The sequence below is a fragment of the Vidua macroura genome, chromosome 1, assembly GCF_024509145.1.
Source record: "Vidua macroura isolate BioBank_ID:100142 chromosome 1, ASM2450914v1, whole genome shotgun sequence".
NCBI lineage: Eukaryota > Metazoa > Chordata > Aves > Passeriformes > Viduidae > Vidua > Vidua macroura.
The window spans coordinates 87,900,452-87,918,986 of record NC_071571.1 but is presented as its reverse complement, the minus strand read 5'-3'; the positions used below and the strand labels follow the sequence as shown (position 1 = coordinate 87,918,986).

General features: G+C 38.7%; 2 protein-coding genes and 1 long non-coding RNA gene across 3 annotated transcripts in view; 1 reads left to right on the top strand and 2 right to left on the bottom strand.

The window, feature by feature from the left end:
- Positions 1 to 1,363, bottom strand: part of LOC128811597 (uncharacterized) — a 69,460-nt gene extending 68,097 nt beyond the window's left edge. Inside the window, exon 1 of the long non-coding RNA XR_008438397.1 lies at positions 1,309 to 1,363. This is a non-coding gene — a long non-coding RNA (uncharacterized LOC128811597). The remainder of the gene's footprint in view (positions 1 to 1,308) is intronic.
- C1H18orf21 (chromosome 1 C18orf21 homolog) lies at positions 1,335 to 7,249 on the top strand. Its single transcript, XM_053985325.1, has 5 exons — positions 1,335 to 1,492; positions 1,585 to 1,607; positions 2,360 to 2,559; positions 5,518 to 5,726; positions 6,131 to 7,249. Exons 1-5 carry the CDS (start codon positions 1,419 to 1,421, stop codon positions 6,282 to 6,284), a joined length of 660 nt encoding a protein of 219 aa, XP_053841300.1. The 5' UTR covers positions 1,335 to 1,418; the 3' UTR covers positions 6,285 to 7,249.
- Positions 7,250 to 8,653: 1,404 nt separating this feature from the next.
- The window catches only part of RPRD1A (regulation of nuclear pre-mRNA domain containing 1A), a 43,709-nt gene continuing 33,827 nt past the window's right edge, over positions 8,654 to 18,535 (bottom strand). The window contains exon 7 of the mRNA XM_053975476.1: positions 8,654 to 13,295. Coding sequence (XP_053831451.1) covers positions 13,146 to 13,295 — 150 coding nt within the window. The 3' untranslated portion in view covers positions 8,654 to 13,145. The remainder of the gene's footprint in view (positions 13,296 to 18,535) is intronic.

Below are 18,535 nucleotides of genomic sequence, written 5' to 3'. Positions count from 1 at the left end.
ATCTGTTGACTGATGGACACTGGTTGTGTTTTGAGTGGATATTACATGACATCTCTGCTCTTCCACTCAGAAAAGGTAGAAACTCACTCAAAAATTAGGATCAAAAAAGCCAGCAACAAGGCAACAAAGATGTAACACTGAAAGGTTAATTGAAAAAATTAGTTTCATTTAAAAAAATAGAGTCAGCAGAGGCCCTAATTGTACCTATTATGAACATTTCATTAACAAGTTCAGATTTATTGACTGTGCTAAAGCTGTCTTAAAGGAAGCCTTGAGATTCCTTTTTCCCTTTGCTTTTCTATTTTTAAAGTGCTTGGCTACTCCATGTCAGAAAATAAGAAATAATTATATTTATTCAAATTCCTTGATAGAATATCGAAGCCTGCTCAGCTGAATACCTCTCCTAAATGAACACCATTACCAACAGATCAAAGGATAAAAACGTCTAGCAAATGAACAGGGCCAAGGGGACTAATAAAACACACCTCAAATGGTGAAAAGCTGAGGGTTTGGGGTTTGATTTTGGGGCTTTTTTGGGGGGTTGCAGGGGAGGTTTTTGGGGTTTTTTTTGTGGTTTTGGTAGGTTGTTTTTTTTTTGTGGGTTTTTTTCTTTTAGTTTTTTTTTGTTTTTTTTTTTTTTTTTTTTTTTTTTTTTTTAACGGGAGCAAATTTGCAGGGTGATAAAGCAAAGTCTGCAGTCGGCAAAATCCACAGAAAAGGCACCTCCAATAGAGAGCGTGACAGATGAAATTCAGCACTGCTGAGCATCAGGCGGATTTCTGGAGCTGCTGCTGCAGATCTTTCACCTGACAAGCCCTCACAGAGAAATGTGTGGGGTTTGGAGTTTTTTGGTTTGTTTTTTTTTTTTCATAGAATCACGAAATTGTTACGGTTTGAAGGGAACCTCTGGAAATCATCCATCCCAGCCCCACTGCCAAGGCAGGGTCCCCTGGAGCAGGTGACACAGGAACGCTTGCAGGTGGGATTGGAATGTCCCCAGAGAAGGAGATTCCACGACCTCTCGGAGCCAGCCCAAGCGCTCTGCCGCCCTCAGCGTAAAGCAGCTCTTCCTCACGGTTTTTTTTCCCCTAAGGTAAAAGTTTCCTTCCCTCCCGGAAAAACTTTTCACAGGGCTGGGGACACAAGCGGCTCCCCGAGGCGGGTGTCGCGCTCCCAGCGGGCTCGGGGCGGGCTCGGCTCCCCCGGCCCTCCACCCGCTGTGGCCGGCCCCGGGCCCGCAGCCGGGGCCGCTGCCCTCCAGCGCCAGCCCAGCCCTGCCCCTGGCCCTGGCCCGCCCCAGCCCGGTACCCTGCTGCTGCGGCCGCGGTGCCGCCGGGGCTCGGCCAAGCGCTGCACATCGCCCGCCCTCCCTTTCCCTTCCCATCCCGTCCTTTCCGGCGGGGCGGGCGCTCGGCGCCATGGGGCGGCGGCGGCTGCTGGCGGCGGCGGAGCGGCTGGCGGGGGCCTGCCCGGGACAGGCGCGATTCCTGCTGTAAGGAATCGCGGCGGGGCGGGGACGGGCGGTGCGAGAGCCCGGCGGTGACGCGCGGGTTGTCCCTGACGCTTTCCCTCTCTCCCGCGCAGGTGGATGCTCCGCAACTCCCGAGGCGAGTGAGGGGCCCCGGGCGCAGGCGGTGGAGCCGGGGCCGGAGGAGGGGGCTCCGGAGCCGGGGCGCTCCAGCGGAGGCTCCTGCCGCGGAGAGCAGCGCGCGGAGGCTGCGGAAGGACGGGAGCGTGGGAATGAACGCCGGCTCGCCCTTTCCCTCCCCTTTCCCCTTGCCCCTGCGCTGCCCCCGCAGGGCCGTGTCTCGGGGCTGCCGGCAGCAGTGGCGAGCTCGCCGGGAAGCAGGGCCAGGTGTCCCGCGGGGGTTTAGGGAGAGGCGCCCGCGTCCAGCTCCGGCAGCAGGAGATAATGAGGCAGATGCCAGGAGCGAGCCTCTTGTTGGGTCTGAAATTTACCTCAAAGCATTTCTTCATTCTAGCCTGAGGTCGTGTCATCTCTCACACTTAAAATGGGCAAAGAGCTTTCCGAGGCTTTGGTGTCCCTAATCTGGTAGGAGACTGTGCCTACCTGGAGCTCTTTGCAGAATTGTGAGCCTCCTTTGCTAAAGGTTTTTAGGAAGGAATTGCATATTTTCAAGAAAATCTACAGTTACATCATGTGTAAATTTGTGCCATGCATTAATTTAGTCTGAATTGTGCTTAGCTGAGCACATTCTGATGCTCAGCTTCCTCTTGTGCTCTAGTGTTATCTTAAACACAAAACCATCTGCCTAGGTAATGTTAAAATTGAAACACAAAATTTTAAAGTTTGCTTATAAAACAGTTATTTCATCCTTTTGCCTTTATTTATCTGTAGGTAGTGAACGTGGATTAGAAAGGGTATGTCCTTACTGCTTCCAGTTCCTGGCTCCTGACAGCTACCGCGTGCGCCTCAAACCAAAGATGAGAGTGACTCCACAGATAGAGAAGGTTCTTAAACGAGAGGCAAAGAATCATAAACTTAACATGAAACAGACAAAGCTTTTGAGAAAGTACAGGGAGTCAAGAAGCATTCTGGTAAGGACAGTTATTTGGATCTGACATGTACATGATATTTCCCTTAATTTCATGTCCCTATTTCAGTGGCAAAAAAAGAAGAAGAGACAGAAACCTTTCTCTTAGAAGAGATGCCCACACATTTCTTTTTCACGAGCATAGGACTCTTCCTTTCTTTTTGGAATAACTTCTATACATGAACAATATTTTTTAAATCTGCCTTCCACAATAGATAAATCATGAACACAATGACAAGATCAATAAGCTTTGCTCTCAAAACAATACGTCGTGACTCCACATGTTAGAGAAGCTACACAAACATCTCATTTATTGCCTTTGTTTCAGTTTATCACTTGTTGAGCAAATATATTTTGACACAAGCTTTACTTCTTGTATTTCACTAGCCTCTCATGGCTACGTCAGATTATTATTGCCATCTGTATTACTAGAATTTTTTACATTTGTCTGAATCTTACTGTTTATAGGAAGTCCTTTAAAACTAAACTACAGAAGTAATTTCAACAAGTTGATGTTTTTCTTGAGGCCTCAGTTATTTTTGCTAAAAGTACTCAGGAATGTGACATTTAATTACTATTAGAAGAATAATAGTAAACATTTAACCTAGTGTTTCCAAGGTATGTACTATTTTAAAAACAGGTTATGTGAATGGTTGTTGTAATAAATGAGACAGCAGCCTATTGTGCCCAGCAGTTGCTGGCACACTTGGAATTTTATTGGATAAGAGTCTTGTGGTTACAGGAGTAAATTTTGTGAAACCAAAAATTATTGGTCAATTAAAACATTTAAACTGAGGAATATATCACCAAGATTTTTGGCTGTCAGAGCAAAATTAGATGCTTCATAAAGGCACTCTCCCCAAATTGTAGATCAAAATTGAGCTTCAGAAAGGACATCTGAAAAGGTTCTTCACCCAGAGGGTGGTTGGGCACTGGAGCAGGCTCCCCAGGGAAGGGGTCACAGCACCAAGGCTGACTGTTCAGGAAGCATTGGGACAACACTCAGGCACATGCTGTGATTCTTGGCATGTCCTGTGCTGGGCCAGGAGCTGAAATTTGATGATGGATGTGGGAGCCTTCCAACTCAAGATGTTCTGTGATTCTTCAAGCTGAAATCTTTGCTTTATTTTTCTGGTGTCACGAAAGTTGAGCAAACATTAAGAACGCTCCCTTTAAGCAACTGATGAACAGAGCAGTGTCCTATGAAATGATGATGGGCTCTTAGATTTATTGTGTAGCTGGAGAGTGTTTGTTAAGGACACACTGTGCATTCATATGAGTAGTTTAAAATTCAGTTTAAATAGGTCCAGTTTAAACTCTGAGTAATATTTTGATCTTGGTATGTAATTACAGTTTGCTGTGCTTGTGTTATGTTCAGTTTGAATTTGTACTGTGGATTATGATTTAAGTGTTTCTTGTCTTAAGTCTTTAAAAATGCTGGCAGCAACTGGCAGCTTTCAAAATTAGCAATGTAGATCCCTGTAATCTAATACCTGAGACTTGTGCAAATGAAAATTCCAGTGTGGTTGGGAATTAATGCAAGCAATAATGTGGCAAGTTGAACCTCCAAGAATTTCCTTAGCAAGTAGAACTTGATTTTAGATTGCTTCTGCCATAAAAAGCATATAACATAGGGACTGTTTCAGGGCTTTAAAAATTTTTGGATTTAACTGCTGATCCATTTCAGGGAATGGAAATTAGATGTGAAGTGCTATGATTAATCCAGTAATTCCTGCATTGTGAAGTGGTCACCTCCATTTATATTCCATGCAGTGCTAAGTCACCATGAGATGCTGAGTTTGTTTCCCACCTGAATTTCATTTAGAAGAACTAAAAATACATCAATACCTGAGCACTAAAATAGTTAATGCTATTTCTTTTTTTTTTTTTATTTTGGTTTGTTAGGCTGACAAAATATAATGTCTAGAGGAAGTCAAAACACTTAACTAAAAATGTTTCATTTCAGCATCTCTAAATGTAATTTTTAATAAACTATCTGAATTTACACACTTTGAAATGAAGAATGATTTGGTGTAGATGTTCTCAAAATTGCTTAGACATTTTTGTGACAGTCTTTTGAGTATGTTATTTTTAACCAGAAGCATCACGTAACTGTTTTTCTGTCAGTCTGATTGGTGCATCAGAAAGTTGTCTGGCTGTATTACTTTCATAAATCTTAGTATGAGTAGTTGCCATGGCAGTAAGGGATATCAGGGATGCCTGCCAGTCTCTGACTGGGTGATGTGATCAGTTCTGATGCACCTCTCAGCTTGGTGTGCTGCTGAAGTTCCCTGCAGCCTAGAGGTACACAGAGAGAAGAGAAAGTGCCCTTTGTGTAGAACATCCTCCTTGTAGTAAGTACTTTTGCCCTAATACAAAGCCTCATCTTTGTTCACTGATACTTGCTGTTTTTAGTAAAATGGATGACTGGGTTTGAGAGTTTGGTAGTTTAAATATTTTATCCCAGGATGCCCTGAAAGTGTACAATATAATTTCATCGGGGGTACAATATGCTAATGATTTTAGATGACACAGAATGTCACATTTTTTAGCCAAATTCCTAATGTATAGGAGTACTCCAGTATACTCAGTGTATCTTGTACACTCAAAATATGATTTGCCCAGTTCAGGAGCAGTTTCATGTCTTGACAGAGTTGTTCTCTGCATTTCACTGTACAGTATTGCATTCAGCAGTATGGGTCTCCTAAAACTAGTTTGTAGGGGACTGGAGTCATTTCTAGATAAACCCGAAGGATGTGTTTGGCTTAAGAAGCCTGAATTAAAACACGAGTTACAAAGTGTATGTTTCTTTTTAGTATCTTTTTAGTAATTTCACTTAAGCAAATATTTAATTTGTGTCATGGTATTTGGAGAACAGTTTGGATAATTCTTCTAATGGCTTTATAACATAAAGGTGGAAGGACTGAAAGACAGCTTGATATTTCCTTTCTTTTCTCCATAGCTGGTTACTTGCAAATCTTGCAACAAAACAACAAGATACTATGGTAAAAGCAGGGATTTTCTGGCAGCCAATACAAAAAATTGTGGCACTCCAGGTATCAAATCTAGCCTGAAGACGCCAGATGTCAAAATTCAGTCTGCAAAGAAAATGACACCTGTAAGCTGCAGTAGGTTGGGATCTAAAGGGAACAGTCCCTCATCACTTTCCAGGTACCTTTTCTTTCCTATATAAAGCAGCCCTTTGCCAAGTAGAGTGTATTAAATCTTGTTGATTTTAGATCAGTCATTTAATAAAGTTTAAATTGATAACTTAGTGTATTTCTCTGTTGCTACAGTTGAGGAGATCAATTTTAACTTTCCAGCCTTTAAAATCAGAGATTCTCATGAAAAGCCACTGTGTGCAAAGAATATCCAGTTACATTTGTGTCTTTAATGCAAAATGTCTGTCCTAAAATTTGCATGACAAAGTAACACTTCTGACTGCTCACTTGCACATAAAAATACACTATTTCTCTTGGATATTTTTCACTCAAATACATATGTGTGCTTCCACAGTTACTTTATGTTAATTCTGATTTCTTCCCTTTAAGACATTTGAATCTTTTGTTTTTCAGGACACGTGAATCTGGACAGGCAACAATCAACTCTGCTTCCAAGACTCCCCGAAAGTCCAAATTTCACTTTTCTAAGCTGAAACGGATGCTTGACCTAGAAGAAAAAGAGAAAAGCCAGAAGGCAGATTTCAAAACCTTCTTGACTTTACTTTAGTTATATATTATTTCAAAGTAATAAAGATTACAGCAATAAATATTGCTTCAGTTTTAGTAAATCAACAAAGTGATTTCTGTAAAACTCAAGCTAACATCTTGTACCTTGTGGAAGCATAGACCACATTTTTTCGAAGGAAGGTCTGTTTCTAGGGGGAGTAATGGTCTGCCAGATGGAGATGAGAAGATAGCCAGTTTAACAGGCTTGGGAATCTTGAACATGTTTTCCAGTTTCTGATGCCCCAAGAATGAAAAGCCAAGATTTATCCTTTGAAGAAGCTGATGATGTCCCCACCAGGACAATTTAATTGTCCAGATTAAAGATTTTCAATGTATGTTTAGCACAGAGATGAAAGGGGAAAGTATAAAGTCACTGTTCAGGACTGAGGTTATAGCCTGTCCTGCATACAGTCTGCAGTGATAGTTCTGCACATGGTACTTCACATTTTCCCCCTGAAAAATAGAGCCAATTAGTTAAAAGCATTTACTTTCTTGGATTTAAAGGTCTGTATTTTCCTTTTCTTTTGATAGTTTGATGAATAGTTTACTTCAAGTGCCTTCAGACTCAGTGAACACTGCTTAAGACACAGGACCAGCAAATAACTTGGTGGACTGGGAAGCAGTCCAGGGCAGGGGAGAATAGTTTTTTGTAAACTGTACTTAAGAGTCTCAGAGATTGGCATGTAACCTTTTTATAACTCCTGTACACTTGCACAATAACTGGAGCATGCACTGCTCATTGTCTGTTACGTACATCTAGGATAAAATGAACTGCCATTCTTCAATCAAAATACAAACCTTGGAGTGTTGCCTTTTCCAGTGTAGAACTTGCCATTAATTGACCTGTTGCTGTACTTACAGTCCAGTCCTCTGGAAAAATACTTCACTTTGTTGATGGAAAATGTTCATTGCACAGAAGTATTTGGAAATATAAATTTTGCAATAAATTTTCGTATTAAAAGTACACACATTAGGTACTGCCATGAGGCCAGTGTGAAACCAGCACAGGCATCTGCTGTGTTTTAAGGTGCCCCAACGTTAATGTGTTCGTTAGATCAAAGTTTATTTCCCTGTTGTCCCTGTTTACAGTGCTTCTTACACAATATCTTGCAGTCTCAAGGGTACATTCTTTTTGGATGAAACTACAGAGAAGGGATAAAAGACACGATGGGGGGAGCACAACCAGTGTGCAAAGAAAGCTAGTGGGTGATCTACCCACAGGATCACAGGAGAGCTTGTCTAAACTACGCATTTCCAAAAATGTTTTGCAGGTGGTGAGCACTGAGCTACAGGCATTCTGCACACCAAGTGTGTTACCTTTGTAGCACGCTATTTGTTAGCAGAGATAGAGCCTTGTCACGCTCCAAACAACATCTTTTTTTCTTTGGAATTACCAGAGTTGTCAGATACGTCTTGATGTGTTGTTAAAAGGAATTGTTACTGTGAGCTATTAGACTTTATTCTGGGAACAAAGGGAAAGAAGTCATTCAGTATGTGCCTTTTCTTGTTTTACAAGTGTATTTCAAAATGCTGGGTAGAAATAATCTCCAGTGCTTTTATATTACTCCTAAGCATTTAGAAGAATGTTTTTTCTGTTAACTGGACTTTCACAGAATTGGTATATCGAAAGACAGACACACATATGTATAGACATATCTCTATACATAATATATATAGGTATATACATACATACCCACACATCAGAGGCTTCTATACAGACACATATTGCACACATACATGCATGTCATGCACTCTTCCCTTCAGGACACATTACCTTCCTGTACGTGATGAAACACTGAAGGCTATTGCCTGTGAGAGACTTGCTGAGCTCCCCTCCAAACCACTGCCAGGCCACATTACTGACTTGTGTTTGAAGAGCTGGAAGAACAACTCAAGAGAGGAAATGCCTTCAGTGATTTCAGAGAGGGTAGAACTGCAGCCAGACTTTGTAAAGCAAGAGCAAAAAGGTCTCTGTTAAGCATACAGCCATGCAGAGGCATTTGATTAGAGAGTGAGAGTTATTTCCCAGCTCACACAAATGCTACTGGGCAATGGTATGTGTACCACTGGCAGTACCTGTGTTGCACCACACTGAAAATGTTACAAAAGTGTGTCTTAAAATAATCAGCTCAACTAAATTTACAGTTTTAGAGAGAGAGCCTCAGACCCTTTAATGCACTGCTTTCTCAATGAAAACTGTCACACCAAATAGAGGGAGTAATAAACCTCAAAATTAGTATCAAGCATTTCATCAGCATCATCACTGAGAGGAGATCTTGGCTGACTCCTGAGTATAGGGAGCAGCTGACATTAAAGTCATTTCCCACAATGAGACTGAGAAGGCAAGCAGGGAACAATAATTTTCAAAGATGTTTTTACAACAATGTTTTATTAAATATGAAAGAGCGTACATACAGGTGTTATTCTGAGGACATAAATTACACAAGGATTACAGGTTCTGTCAGAAAAGCACAATAATGAAACATCTTTACATTTTAAACTTTTCTTGTTAGCTTTTAACAAATAAGTCTATTTCTGTTGCAAACAAGAAATGAGTGCTATTGAACTTTTGCAAATTCCCACAAAAACATCATGCTTAGTAGGATACTTCAACTATTGTAAATATGAAGTTAGATTCCTAAATAACACGATGGAAGAGATTTACTACTTAATCAAGATAAATTACACACTGAAATAGGAGCCGAGACAAAATTGGTCATTCATTAGAAAAAAATTCCACTTCAGACACTATGTTTGAATCTGCTTTCTTTATTTGCAGGAATCATCACTGTGATTAAATGTAATGAGCAGAACTGGCCTAAATATTTGTAAATGTAACCATCAAATTTTAGATGTGCTGGTTTTCACTGACTTTCCCACTGAAAAAAAAACCCACACCCACAGATCTATTTCCTTATGTTTCAAAAGGCTCTTCTGCAGAGGGCCAACCAAGCCTATGTATGATTTCCACATCCTCCATGGTCATCTGCACTGCTGGCTACTGCATCCTACATTATGTGTTTAGGGTCATCATTGAAGTACCAGACTGAGCTATACCACTGACTTGAGAGAGCAGAACTAGTCTGTGCAAGTCCTAACACAATGGTTTTTTTTAAACTTCAGGTAAACAGGAATGTAATTTCATCATAATGAAAGCTCTCAATTTGACACTCAGAAGACTACTCGGATAAAATACACAATAAGCATGTGGTTTCGGTTGTGTTGCTAGGGATTAACAGAGGTGCTTTAATATATTAATACAAACATTAACAGAGTGAATCAGACAAGCTAATATTATTGCAGGCTGTAGTCTAATTTCCAAAAGAAGTCATGAAACATCATTTCTAAGAATGGCAATTTTTGTAACTAAGGACTTCACATTTATTTTTAAAACCACAAAAGTGGGGTAGTATTCCTGATATCTTTCAAAACATTCTGCAAAAAACACAGTTTGAGCCTGCAAACACTAGAATATACATATAAGCAGTCCTAGTGACCTCCAAGGTAAGCATTCTCATATGGCAAAGTGCTGCAGGAATCTCTTTGCTTTTCTTCAGAAAATGCTTAATAAAAGTGCAATATAGTGAAGCAAATAATCTAATTATTATGCTTTTATTATTAGATGAAAAATATTCAGATATTTTATAATTGTGCCTTTTGTAGGGCAGGCATTCTGTATTGCCTAGAGCCAGACCACATTAGAAGAGGTAGGCAGGGTATGCCCACACATTTTCTTTCCCAGGATGGCAACACCCCAAAGCAGTTCTGTGGTACAATCCCACCTACATTGTGTAAAACATTGTGCTGTCCAGTCTCACAGTTATTTCTGTTTTTATGGAAGTTGACATGTGGTTTGCTTTACCTTTCCACCCAGGCATGTTCCCCCTTTTATCTCCTTGGCACCCTCCCCTTCCCCACCCAGCCTCTTCTCTTCCTGAGATGTCAGAAGTACGTACATTAAGCTTTGGAACCTGAGAATTTGGAGGTATTTTTGACACTACAGGGCTGCATCTGTACTGTACCATGCTATCTCCTGCTATACTATTACAGTTACAGTATAAATCTCCTAACTACTTGATACCCAATGCCTTCCCCATATAAATTAAAAAAAAAAACCCAGCGTACCATTCAGCCATTAATATATGACACTTGCTCTAAGAGTGACTGTTGCCTTTCACAACTCCTCTTTTCCAAACAAATATTGAGGGATCATTTCCAAAACCCCAGCAATGAAAAACTCCTTGAAGTAAACAACTTCACAGTAAAATAAAGAAAAATATATCCAGAAAATAACACTCTTTCAAAATTAAAACTTATATACATCAAGAAAAAGTTGAGGTGTTTTCCTCACTCTTTTATCAGTTCTACATTACCTGTAGATAAGCAATGTTATCACTAGGAGTTATGAATAGGAAAAACAAATCCAGTGAAGTAAGTGTCATGTTTTTTTTAAATCCATTGAGAGATCAAGAAAATTCAGCAGTCAACTTTATTATTATAACTAATTTCAATTCAGGCAGCAAAAGATTGTTTAAGTTTAATTCCCTATGATTCTGAGTATCCAACACAGATCTTTCAGTGCAGTCTAATAAGCCTTGTCACTGCACTTATAATCGCCTCTGGGCACAGATTAAGATTTCTATGGATGGAATTCAACCGTGAACTCACAATTTATGCCTCTTGCTTTATTATTTGTTTTGGAATTCCTAATAGATTAAGCTGGTTTAATATTTACCACAAATTTGGTGCTATTCTTTAGCAAAACTGAGCTTTAACTACAACTGCAATACACATACATGTGTGTAAGAATTTATGTGATGAGTTTAACATATGAGAAAAGAAATATTTAAAACATTAAAATTGTATCAGAACATTTTCTTCTCAAGAATCTACACTGAAAAGATGTCAGTAAGCGTTATTTAATTTTGCATATTACACTTAAACTAAAGAAACTAAATCCTCTGGATTTAATATAGTCAGCTTTTTTTTTTTTTTCCTATGAAATGGAAAATTGCCACTCAAAACTTTGAAATTTTTGGACCTGTAGTGAGCTCTGATAACTATTTTGCACACTCCTATTTATCAGTCATAATTTTTTAGGACATCAGTATTCTACATTGCATGCTATGGACTGCTATGTCAACAGCTTGTATTTCTATCTTTTCAGGCTTTTTCCCTACTTGACTGAGGTCTAATTCATGGCAACTTCCATGAGAAAAGGTAACTGGACTGAGACGCTTATGTCCAAGTGTATCTATTTTAAAGAGAGTGGTTATTCTCCATTCACATCCTAAAAGTATTCTAGTGATTAGCCCTGTAGAAGCCAATAACAAGTGACAGATAACTACCTTGAACAATTTTTCCCCAAGACTATTTTGAATTGTTGTGGGTTTTGAAAAGAAAGAACAGCTTTTTGTAAAAAAAATTGTTTTCATGTGAGGTGCATTAAACTTGTAAACTGTGAACTTAACTGGTACAAAACAATGCCTGACAAGTGCAAAACCATGAACAAAATGCAATCATAAAACGGTCCTATGATATATCCAACTCAAAACACTTGCAGCCCAGGTTTTTTAGGTCATCGAAATGCCAAAGGTACAGGCAGGCATTTTTAAAATCACTCAATGGTTACACGGCTCATTCCAATGGATTGAAAAGCCACAACTTTCAGACAATGTGCTAAATGCCTATCTGTATCTTGAAGTTTTCAAGTGAACTTACAAGCTGATGCATAGTATGGAAACAAAGATTCTTCACAAATTCAGCTGTTCCCAGAAAAATACCAAATTTATGCCATGCAACAGAGTTTTTTAACTGGGCAATAGTTTCCTGCTGTTTGAGTTATACACAGGCCTGAACAGTCTCCTCCTGTTGTGTGAGAAAATGACAATCAAGACTTAGAAATATTTGCTGGAGCAGGTGAAGGTGGGGAGGTGGTAGCCCATGCTGGCCTCCAGGGTTTCTCAGTGGAAGAGGATGTACAGTACAGCTGTATCACCATTTTGTTGCATGTATGGATGGTACATTGTCAGATTTTAATAATGGGCACTTAGCAACTGAGACAGTTTAGAGAATGACCTTTGAATTTAATTAAAACTGTAAAATGGCTTCACATTTCTGGGACTAACCTTTTTAGATGGAAACAGATGTTCCAGAAAGGGATTAGATTGCAAATGAATGGTCCCTCGATTTAGAAACTAAGCAGCTGTAAAAAGCTACTATTTCAAAACATAATTAAACTGGTCAATTTTATAGTTTCTACATGCTGACTTCTAAATGATACAAAAATATTGTAGTATTTTGAATTGTTTGAAGATCTGCTCAGTGTAACATGATTAATATTTTCCAATAGAAAATTGGTTGTTAGCATTTACTTCAAAAAAACCCACATTGTTTTGGGAGTGAGTACAGTAAGATCACTTAACTTTGCATTAAATTGCATCTGCCTTCTTGCAAACATAAGCCTGTGATTTCCACGTTTCACTCTCTCACTTGCAATGGAAATGTCTCAAGTTAGAATTATGTTTTGATTATATATTGATCTACATTAAATACAGGGTACATAAGAAAAATCTTAGCATGTTTTTTTACAGGGCACCCAACTAAAATCTTTACAAAAGATAATTATTCATTCTTCTTCCATGTAACAGACAGAGATGCCACTTTTATAAATGTACCCTTATGTTCACTCACCAATAAAATAGTAAACAAATCAACTTTTTAAACCATTTTTTATAAATTATTAAAGTATTTTACTGACACTCTGCAACAATATACAAAAATAATACTACAAGAGTACCGATCGGTCTGGCCTACCCCTCATTTCACAGAAAAGCAGAGGTTGTGGGGGGATGTTTGGTAATCAATCATCGCTGTAGATGTCTCCTGCAAACGGCAGGTGTACGTGGCTGCCCGTGACGTTGGGAAGTCGAGAGAGATCAGGCAGGTTCTGGATGCGTGACCTGAGTTCTTTCCGTACTTGGGACACTCTGGCTAACTTGCGTTTGTACTCCTGTAATGCAGAAGAATTCAATATGAGGTTTTATTGCTATTACCATCCCTACTACTTACTGCACCTGTGATTTTCCAAACTAAGCATTCCTTCTGCAAGTTAGGTAAACAGCCTTTAACAGGTAAGAACCCAGAGATTTGGCTATTTTGGAAGCAGAGGTATCAGCTCTAGCATTTTCCCAGCAATGGACTTCAAAAGCATAGCCATGGGATTATTTTGCCTTGAATTCTAAGAACATAAATGCTAAATAAGGAAAACAATCCCAGCTAACTCAACCACAGGCTTTTCTTCATGTAACTAGGAGAACAGGATTATTCTTAAAACTTAATTAAGTAGTTGTTACACATATTCTACTATCAATAACAGAGGCTGGAAGGATAAATTTACTGATGTCAAAGAAGTAACTTTCATCTCATACTGCTGAAATAATAAAAACCAACCAAATACCGCCTAACTAGGCCTAATAGGTCCCACTGAGCTGATCACTGGCAAGTATTTTGTATTAACTTTTATAATAAAAACATATTTCCTCAGTACGTTTATGGATTTAACCCTGGGTTTTCAGAAACTTTCTGAATTGGGAACTTAGGATTTCGTATTGTGTTGGAATACAGGTCAAACCACTCACAATTGATATATTTAATGATTATGAGGGCCTTTTCACTTGAAACAACATTATATAAAAAAAGTTTAACATTGTAAATCAGTGCACTAGAATATAGTCAGTGGTCACCTCTTAAGAACATGAGACATAATGGAGAAGAATACCAGCTTTTATAAAATGAAAACAGTTATTCCAAAATATAAGAAGATTAATGTATAATTCACAGAAATATTTGAATTTCAAATACTTGGAAACCGTGGAAAGCAGAAGAAACTAAGCACTAGCAGACAAAGCATACTTCATGAAAAAATACCACAATTCACAACACATCAAATGCAGATGCTTTCTAGTGTGGCTGCAGGTTTTGCTGCAGCCTGAGAATGGCTAGAAGTAACAACACATAGGTAATCTACAACTTGGATAATCAGCCCAGGGATAACCAAGATCTCATGACACTTTTAAATAACAGTGGGGGAAAATTCTACATGATCCTGCAACAGTAACAAATATAAACACTTGATAGTTCCAGAAGCATGAAAACACTGTGCACACGTTTATAAAAGGTAACAACCCCGCTGTTTCTTTACAAGCTCTAAACATAATTTTAAATATGTTACTATATTGTTAATAACAATATAGTTATTGTTAGGAGTGATAAGGAAGAACAATGAAAAGACCTTTTCGTAATAAAACCCAATACAGTAGAAAAATGTAGTAAAGAATGTTAGATAACTGGGATATGATCAAGATTACTGGACAAGCTCCAACACAAATTTTAGAAGTTTGCAACTACATGACCTTCTTACCAAGGGCAGTAAGAGAACCATGAGATACCTTAAGTTCTTAATGAGAATAGTAATGGGTAGCTAAAAAAAATTATCAAATCTTTACATAGAAGAAAGAAAAAGTGTCCCTGAATTAGGATCATCATTCCTTGGTATCATTTATATTTCAAAATCAAATATTACATGCAGATTCTTATGAGATACTAAACACAGTGAAAATACTACAGATGCCCAGTCAGTGGAACTGTAAACACTTGGTAACAGTACACAGGGTAAAGCAGCATTTATTTTAGGATACAGGCTGCCAAAGAAGTCTTACAACTGTGAGTCCCTTGGTCCCATGAAAACCATCACCTGCTCACACTTGTCCATAACATTCTCTTCAGTGCAAGTTACTTCAGGACATGGCTGTGAAAATGAAGGTCTGTATCCTCACATTGTATCCCTACACTAATGCCCAAAGGCCACAAATACTTCACTGTTTCATTTTACAGCAGCATCCAGAGGCCTCACTGAGCAGACTCTTTGCAAGACATGTAGTCTTTTGCCAGCATGTACAAGGCAAATCACAGGCATTCTCACTATCCATTTTAGTTCAGGATGCAGAGACTCCTGACTATTATTTTAGGGAATAGATTTTAATGCCAGAGGACAAGACCAGCTTCAAGTTTCATTGTTTAATAAAACAACCATTTTGGTGCTATATAGAATACTAGTCAACTAGAATCCCTGTTTTCAGAAGCAGGATGCCTGGAGATTACTCACTGGGAAACAAGGATTTTGAGGAAGCTAGGTCATCTGGCCTCCACTGTGAAAGATATACTGCTATACAGAAGAGGATGAGCAGAACTGTAAGCAGAATCAATACAAGCAAGAGGCCTAAAAATCATAAAATATATTAACTACAAAATCCCTCATGCAGTTAATTCTTGTAAAGAGCTGAATCTTGCCCAAGTTTATTCTCTATCAATGAGGAATGTAAAGCAACAAATTGGTATCCATTCACAAACTTGAAGCCTGAAGCTAGGCAAATAGACAGAGTCACTTAGCAACAGACTCAGCAACTATATTCTTGCTAGACTTTACTCCAAAACCTGAAATGTGCCTTATATTAGATTGTCAGTTCCTTGACTCCCTTAAAGTTCCCTTTAGCTGATAATAAATCATTTCCATAACAACACTGCATTTCTGACATCCAGCATTTTCCATATAAATCTGCCTGGGACTTGTTGCCTAGTGACTATCAGCTTGATCGATACTACTAACAGTAGTTCCTTTTCCTCACTAAGGAAAATGTTCTCCTAAGTTGTGTCTCCCACATAACACAGTCATCTTCCTCTCACCAACATCTCTGGCATAATGCACTCTAGGGAGACAAAATTTGTTCCTTAAGCCTTCTCAGAAATATGAAACTCTGAGAAAATTTGCTCGAAGTTTTTACTGCAAAACTAGAGTTAAAAAAAAAGTAAGTAAGGTTTTATAGCTGATTATATTACTGATGCAGCATAAATTACAGAATGCAATTTTAATCCAATTTTGGTAATCCAAAGTATATGTGGGATCTGAAACTGCAGGTCAGATGTTCACAGCAATCCTCCCCCACAAAGAGAAAAATTATTCACTATCCAGAGCACCTAATTTCTCATGACACTCCTGAAACTATTCTAGAAATCACTGGAGACTGGTGAGAAAGTCCAAAAAGTCCAAAAGAGGACTGATTTTCAAGTACAGTGACTCAGCAGTTTAGAGGTATTTTCAAGGCAGCCGCTGTTCACAGTTTGAGTCTATTTAAAACCACTAGCCTCTTCTGAAAGGTTTGCTTGTGTATTTTTATGGCTGTTATTGTAGTCCTGGCAGGACCTAAGTAGTCCTGAACTGCTGGAACAGAAGTATTAAGTATTCATTATCAACAACACTCACTGTATGTGCAGCCTTTGCTGTTTTATAATAGCATGCACGTGTACCTACAACCTTTTTCCTCACTGTGTATGTTGAGAGTGTGACAATGAGAGCAGAGAAGTGGGAACTGGGATATCTAGGTGTTATTTTTAGTATCGTTGTTCCATTAGAAATGCTAGATGTTATATAACCAAGTATCAATTTAATCCTTTTTTTGACACTTTTAACTGTGGAAATCCTCATGAAATGGAGAATTTCAATTTGATTGTAACTATGCTGATTTTAAGATAAACTTCAAATTACCCCTGTATAAATGAGGCAAGATTTGAGATATTTACTTCAAAGAGTCAAGGATAGGCAGAAGTATGATGTTTTATTTTGTTACACTGAGCTTAATTTGCATTTCTTCCTGCCTATGGAGAACCTTACTTTTGGGATATATGGGTAACCTGATGTTTCGAATTAAAGTCTCTTTGATTTCTCCAGTGGCTTAAGCTAACACCTCACACTACTTTCAGGCAATATTTGTTTCTACTTCCAGTCATAAAAGCAGGTTTATGAGGTAGTTAGAACTTATTTGGCTCATTAGAGTCCCACCAATTACTACAATTTCCATTATTGGACAGTTTACATGGATATTTTGTGAAAGCAATGCTAATAACATATGGATTCAGAATCTAGATTAACAGTGATTCTCTATCAAAAAGTACCAGGCAAAAAAATCCAAATAAACTTTGATTAGATATTGCACACATCATAAGTAATAAAAATGTGGGCAGATCAAACAAGCTGTGCACTGCAGAGAATATATTCCTTTCCAAATAAAACAGATCTTTATGAAGATGTTCTGCATTAGGAAGGTGGTACAGATAAAAAACTTCATGGATATGCTTTCCCTTTATAACATTGATATGACTTTGAACCTTCATCTGATCACTGAGGCTATGGAACACACCAAAATAATGTGTGGTAGAACATGTAGAGCAAAGCAAGAATAACTGGTTTGTAGGAAAGAGAAGTATTTAATCTGCATCCTCATTAGCTACAGAAAGGTAAGGTGGAAAAAAAACTTCAATACAGAAAAACAAACCCAAGATGTTTAAAAGGCTTTTAAGGTGTTGAAGGCATATGTATACATCAGCATCCATAGCCTGTATGTACACAGTATTTAGAACTGAGATCTCTGACTTTCTAGGTCCATTCCAACCTTCAGTTTCAGGTGCAGATGTCAGAGCTGCATCACAGAGCAAAGGCTTCTCCTGTACTGTCTCCAACAGTGCAGAAACTACTAGTGCTCTTCAAAGGTTCAGATGAAAGCAAATGTCATGTGATAGCCTGATATCTAGATTCTGAAGTTCAGAATCACAGTATTTATAGACTCTACCTTGCTAGACTCTACCTCACCCAGTCTGGGTATTGTTCTGCAAGGAAGACTGACAACTAGACTGAGATGACTCAGGTAAGCCTCATTATCACCTTGGAAAACAGATGAGCATGGTTGAATTTTGTGCTGCCTTTAAAAATTTCGCATGGCTCACATTTGTCAGCAGTACAATTAAAAGCTCAATCTATTTACCAGTGTTTAGGACAAATGAAACCCTGAAATAACTTTAAGAGACTGGACCAATATCTATCAGCTTCACGCACAAGGTAGAAGAACTAAGGACAGTTATGACAATCTTAGGAAAGGAGGACTTGGCTAACCTTCTGTTGCGCATTGCCTACTTCCTAGAAAAGATATTTCTGGAAGCAAGCTTCAACTTTTTAAACATGTTAATATCTAACTGTGTTGCATTTGGTCTTGCCAGGTTTTGAACTAAGTAAATAGCACTGAAGCAATGAGCAACTACGTGGTGACTGCTTTATTTTGTTTTGTTCTATGTAGTGCCCCATGCATTACTTACTGTACACATTATTCTGTGCATAGATTTACTAATATTCTCAGGTTTTCT

Excerpts from the sequence above, each read along its gene's own strand:
- C1H18orf21 (XM_053985325.1), top strand. The coding sequence starts at position 1,419 with ATGGGGCGGCGGCGGCTGCTGGCGGCGGCGGAGCGGCTGGCGGGGGCC. Across the intron at positions 1,608-2,359 it reads GATGCTCCGCAACTCCCGAG|GTAGTGAACGTGGATTAGAA; the intron begins GCGAGTGAGGGG and ends ATTTATCTGTAG. Across the intron at positions 2,560-5,517 it reads GGGAGTCAAGAAGCATTCTG|CTGGTTACTTGCAAATCTTG; the intron begins GTAAGGACAGTT and ends TTTTCTCCATAG.